Source organism: Diaporthe citri, assembly GCF_014595645.1.
Source record: "Diaporthe citri strain NFHF-8-4 chromosome Unknown scaffold_4, whole genome shotgun sequence".
NCBI classification, from domain to species: domain Eukaryota; kingdom Fungi; phylum Ascomycota; class Sordariomycetes; order Diaporthales; family Diaporthaceae; genus Diaporthe; species Diaporthe citri.
Genome location: NW_025064849.1, coordinates 5,160,660 through 5,166,659, shown reverse-complemented (window position 1 = coordinate 5,166,659; position 6,000 = coordinate 5,160,660). Strand labels below are relative to the sequence as shown.

The 6,000-nt window shown below is 57.3% G+C and overlaps 2 protein-coding genes across 2 annotated transcripts; one reads left to right on the top strand and one right to left on the bottom strand.

Moving 5' to 3' along the window:
- Positions 1 to 2,071: 2,071 nt before the first annotated feature.
- INS49_010518 (uncharacterized protein) lies at positions 2,072 to 3,715 on the bottom strand (the record flags this gene model as incomplete). The annotated part of the gene is made up of 1 exon (XM_043171243.1): positions 2,072 to 3,715. The coding sequence occupies one exon, from the start codon at positions 3,713 to 3,715 to the stop codon at positions 2,072 to 2,074; it is 1,644 nt and encodes a 547-aa protein (XP_043025808.1).
- Positions 3,716 to 4,375: 660 nt separating this feature from the next.
- Positions 4,376 to 5,281, top strand: INS49_010517 (uncharacterized protein; the record flags this gene model as incomplete). Its single annotated transcript, XM_043171242.1, has 1 exon — positions 4,376 to 5,281. One exon carries the CDS (start codon positions 4,376 to 4,378, stop codon positions 5,279 to 5,281), a length of 906 nt encoding a protein of 301 aa, XP_043025807.1.
- Between the last annotated feature and the right edge of the window lie 719 nt (positions 5,282 to 6,000).

Here is a 6,000-nt window from a genome sequence, read left to right as displayed (position 1 = left end):
CCACCTACCCGTGCAGCGACAGGAATAGGGCTTATCACCTAATAAGGCTGGGTATTACTGCGTGAGTTTGTGTACAATTGAGACGAGCCGCGGCAGGATTGCATTACAGTAGGCTGGCACCTGGCTGGCAGGCTGACCACCGCGTCCGTCCCCTTGGCGCGCAGGGCGGGCGTCGGGTGGCGTTGGACCCCTTCAACCCCCCGGCCGCTTAGCTGTGACAGTTCTGACTGTTCTGTGTGTAGGCGCTATCCTACCCCAGACCACATACAGTGTTGTTCTTTGATCGTTTCCCCTGTCTACAATTTCGTTTTCGCCACTTCTTCAACGAAGCCGCTACAGTAAATCGCGGGAGGCGCTAGGCTGAATAGTATTTTGGCGCGGTTGTGGCTGTCAATGCTATTTCTGCCCCTTGCCCCTTCAGATGATGCTTGATGATGGGACTGGGGGGGCTTAGTTAGCTAGTTGGTTAGTTTGATGGATGCCGCGCCGCTTGTGTAACGTAACGTTGCTTGCCGCCGCTGGTCGAGCGGGTACAAGGAAGATTAGTTTCCCCCCTTGTTCGGGTCTTGGGTCACCACGTGACCTGGATGGCTGAATTTCTCGGTCTGGTGTTGGACTTGCGCCTGTTCAATATCGGATTGTTGGAAAATGTGGTTATGAGAGCTGATTGATCTCGCATGGCGTCAAAGTTGCAGGCGGGTGGAATTGGGTTTGCCTTGGGCTCACGTGCTGTTGTTCGTAGCTTGAGTACTTATATCTTGCTGCGTTCTTGCTGTGAACCACAAGAACCCGCAATCACTGGGTCTGGGTGTGCTGCGTATTGCATGTCATCAATTGGGCTCCTCTACCACAGGAAAGATGAGGGCGGATGTAGTCCGGTCATGTCTGTGGGGTGTCGTCCAATTTGAACGTATGAGTACGCCTCGCCATCATTTGAGATTGTCACTGCCAAATCCAGGAACTCGCCACCTGTCAGACGGGAGATCGTCACAGAAGAAAACCCTTAGACCTGTTCGTGCCTGACAAGCCGCGCCAGACACTCGGGTGGAAAGAAGCCATGTTGAAGTCCGGGGCGGCAGATCAACATTTCCAGCCACGCGTCGCCGGGTTGTTAAACTCAAGACGAACTCTGAGGTTTGCTTGCGTGTGCGTGCGTGGTTGTTGATCAAGTCGCCACCTGCAGGGCTGGGCTTTAGCTAATTACCGTCGAAGATCGGCAAACCTTGTGCGATGACATCTCATTTCGATCGCGTTCTGGCCGCTGTTTTGTTCAAATTGATTCGGCAATACATTGCTATGTCGTGTTTTATTTTCCAGGTTCTCAGTGGCGCTCGCGTCAACGCAAAGTTGAAGTGTTACTTGCAGGCATAGCGGGCTGACCAGTGCTGCTTGATACATCCATCTATTTACTACTGCTTTGACGGGTTCTCGGAGACAAGCCGTCGTGGCATGGCGCAAGGCCCTGTCACTCACCACTAGGAGCTCTGCTCAAGTTGAGCACAAGAGTGGACCCTGTTGGTGTATGATGGTTCCTTGCCCACCATGCGGCTCGTACAATCACATACCCGATGAGCCCGTCAGGGAGACTTCTTCAGTGACGGTTTTTCATTTTCCCATCACTTTATGTGCTACCAAGGTATTGTGCCCTGATGAACTACGTGGACGATCGCTTCTCAAAATTATCATTCCTCCCGGAAGTCGCCCAGTCTTCCCAGCCAGCCAAACATCCCATCGCGAGGCCGGCACAGCCTGGTGGAGATCGCATATGACCCTCGGACAGCCTCAGCTCTTCCCACATTGTCGGTGGGTTGTCTGTTGCAGGAGACATCTGGACGGACTGATGGTAATTCCTCAGAGTGATTTTACCGATTGAGCCTGTCGAGAAGAAAGCGAAATCATGCTGACCGCCCTTGGTCTCCATCGCAGAGTCCCGTATCTGAGAACCCGTCCACAACTCCCAGACTCCGCCTGCCCTTCACATGTCGAACCTGGCCATTATGAGTCTGGCATCACACCCAATCTAAGCGCCGCACAAAAGCAGCCGTGAGCTCCGCCGCGCAACCGTGAGCATTCACACCTTGGTCGAGCCACCACCACCCTCAGCCACCAGACCATGATCCAGGCCCAAGACAGCGAATACCTCCCAAGCGACGTGCTCATCGAGACCGCCCTTCACGAGAAGACGCAAGATCCGGCAGAACACCCCCGATGACTGCCAGTTCGACTGGATCCACCACTTCTCCGCCGCGCCCTGGATCTCGTCCCGCAGCTCGTCCGTGCCTGGGTCGGCGCCGTGCTCGAGGAGCAGGGTGACGAACGCCACGGCGGCGTCCTTGGTGGCCTCCATGCACGCGAGGCGCATGGCCGTCTTCATGGAGCCGGGCTCGTTGGCGTCGGTGCCGGCGCGGAGGAGGGCGACCACGATGGCGATGGAGAGTTGTTTGGTGTCTGGTGTGCTTGCGAGGTCCATTGCGTGCGAGAGGTCGCCCTGCTCGGCGGTGACGCCGTGCTCCAGCATGGCGACGAGGAAGGGGAGGCAGTGATCTCGCCTGTAGGCAGCGTTTTCCAGCAGTGTGTCGTGCATGGCACCGGCTACGGAGGGTTTGACGAAGATGGAATCGTCGACAAGGGGAGAAGGGGCTCTGAATCGGCGCAGATCGGCGAGCCCGCAGTCAAGTCCGCGGACATGAGGACGATCGTACATCCGCTCCCATCCAGCCCAATCGTCGTCGAGAAAGAACGTAAGAGCGTTCTCCTGGAGCGTGTCATCAATGGGTCCGCACGCCATCCAATTCGCCCCGTGCCGCCGGAGGAGGCTGATGAGGCGCATGGCGCAGTCTCTGTCGCCTTGGTCGCCGCAGTCGCATTTCCAGTTGCACCCCCAGGGGCGCCTCATGCACGTGCGAAGGATGAACCAAAGGTGGCGGCCATTCGGGGCGAGTGCCTCCAGGGTCACGCGTGGCAGGCGAGGCCCCGTGTGGCTCATGTAGGATGCCTGGCTGCTGCCCAAGGTGGCGTCCGTCAGAGCGTGGAGGAGTTTGCAACGGCAGTGGTTCCTCAAGCTGGCCGGGCCCCACATCAGGTAATCGTCTTCTGCGTTAATTCTTCCGTAATAGTCTCTGCCGCCCAAGACATGCATGACCAGCTCGTCGGCCTTGTCAGCTCCGCGTCGGAGGAGGTAGAGAATAACGGGAAGCTGCTCTGACTGGACTGCAAGCTGCAACGCAGTGGTTTTCCACGGTACCTTGGTGCCTGTCTTGTTGATGTCGGCGCCGCATTCGACTGCGCATCGCACCAGGTTGACGTTTCCCAGCTCAATGCTTCTGTAAAGGGTGTTTTGAGGACCGTACTTCTTGGAGTGCTCGGCGAGAAAGACATTGCAAAGTCTGGTGCTTGTGGAGGCAAGCGCGAGCATTGAATCGTCATACCTGAGACCATTGGAACGGAGCTTGAGACTGAGCTGTTCGTAACCATTCAAGACGTCCCAGGAAACAAAGATGTCATTGATGTCTGCTTGTCGCCGTCGACGCAATTCAGAGAAGCGGTGGATGTCGTCGCCCAATGCGGCAAGCAACTGTTGCGCTCCTGCGGTTTTGGCTGCACCAGGGACCATCAGGTAGTATCCGACCCTCAGCTTCAGCTCGTCAGGGAGACGCTCGAGGCGTGACATGCCCGGAGGGAAGGCCTGCGCTGCCATCACAGCTCGGTCGCTCATGGTGAAGGGACGGTAAGGGAGTGCGTCGTGCATACGGGTGTGGTTAAACAGAGGCAAGTCGCCAGTCAGCTGAAATAGAATAAAAGGAAACAGTCAAGCGATGTGCTCGAGAGGATGTTTTGGTTTGTGGGCAAGGTGATTGACAAGGTGGTGGTTGGCAAGAAGACGAGGTTTTGTTTTGCGGGCGAGCAGTGCAGGTACTTGAAGAAGCCCACCAACTTCCAGAAGTAAATTTGCAACAAAACTTTTGCAATGCATTTCACTTAACGCATTCACCTGACTACTAATGGAAGGTCGAAAGCGTTTGCGGAGGTCCCATCAGTCAACGGAGTGCAGGTGAGGGCTGCAAACAAGAGCCTGCTTACCTCCACTCAGTGACACCTCTCGCATGCCACGCATGCTTATGCATACAACGTGTGCAACAACATTAGAGACATCGAAACGGTTTACAAAAAACTGTTGCAATTTCTCAAGCAGCTCATTGAGTTGCACAAGATAGATGGTCTTTTTCGGCTTCACTCCTCGGAATCCACAGAAGCCGAAGTGCCGAGAATGCCCCGCCAGCCTCAAGGTCGATGACACAAGCCGGCACGTCTCTCGACTCGACTCGACGCTTCCTTCCACCAACAACCTGCTCAAAAGCCTCACCACATAAGCAGCATGATGGCCACTAAAAAACAGACCTTTGTCTACAAGACAGACCCGGTCCCTATCCAGCTCGACCTCTACCTGCCGTCAACCCCGCCCAGCGACGGCAAGGGACTGCCCCTCCTAGTCTGGTTCCACGGCGGCGGGCTCCTCCAGGGCAACCGTGACGGCGTGGCGCCTCACCACCTCAACGGCGTCACCAAGCACGGCTACGCCCTGGTCAGCGCCGACTACCGCCTCAGCCCCCAGGTCAGCGTCGGGGATGTGCTGGAAGACGTCAAGGACTGCCTGACTTGGAGCGCCACCGAGCTGCCCAAGCAGCTGGCAGCAGCCGGCAGCAACAATAGCGCCCTGCTGGACACGACGCGCATCGCCGTCTCAGGAAGCTCCGCCGGCGGATACCTGGCACTCCTGGCCGGCCTGTACGCCACGGGGCCGGGCAAGCCCAAGGTCGTGCTGCCGATATACCCCATCACCGACCCGCTGGGCACCTTCTTCACCACCCCGCAGCCCCACCCGGCGGGCCACATCGAGAAGGCCGCCCTGGAGCCGTACCTCGACCCCAAGGCGGTGGTGCAGACGCGCACGGCCTGGGAGGGCGACCCACGCGCCAAGTTCTACTTCTACATGCTGCAGGAGGCCAACCTGGCGAAGCTGCTGCACATCCAGGACGGGGACGACACGTTCATTGTGGCGCCGCAGATCCGGAGGCGGGGGAGCTTCCTGCCGACTTTTATCGTGCACGGGGACGCTGACAAGTTTGTTGGCGTGGAGCAGTCGGACGAGGTCGTGGATGCGCTGAGGGATGTCGGCGCGGTCGTGGAGTATGAGAGGCCCGAGGGGTTGGATCACGTCTTTGACCTCAACGAGGATGTTGAACTGGAAGGCTACTATACGTTCTTGAAGAAGCATATATAGCGCGTGCCCCGTCAAATAGACCAGTTACTAGCGGTCGCTGCTAATTTACACGTACTAGACATGTTGAAAGGATAGTCTGTCCGCAGCTGTGCCTGTTGGCTCCTCCCAGTGCTGGTTGGTGTACAAGCCTAAGGCGACTCGCGTCCCGGATCTCCAGGCCCGCTCAGTCGCAACACATGGCCGACATCCTCGGCGGGAGTCATCCGGCGACGCAAACCACTCCCCATCGCGGGCGCGGACGATATCACTCCCGACGCGGCCGGCCAAAGTTCTCACCCATCCACGTCATGTCGTGCTCCTGACGGCCGTCTGTCCCACTATGGAGACTGCTGCAACCTGTGACGATAGGCTCGAGCCCTCGTCGCCAAGCCCCAACATCCACATTCGACCAGCTGTCGGTATTCTTCCTGGCCATGGGGGCTGACATGGGAGCTAACCTGTGTATAGCGTGATAACTGCCGCGTTCGCAAGGTACGCAGAAAGCTCCCTCTGCCTAATCCACACCAAGACGCCGCCGTGGCCGCAAGATGAGACTTTGCTCAGGTATTCAGTGCTTACAAGGTGTCGTGTAGATCCGTTGTGATAGACTGTACCCATGTTCTCATTGTGTGAACGCCAAAGTCGATTGCACACTTGTCGACAAGAAGCCCAGAGAAAAACGCAGCCGGATCCTCGTGACCCCACAGTACTAGTAGTGCGTCCCTCTGCCCTCTTTGGTC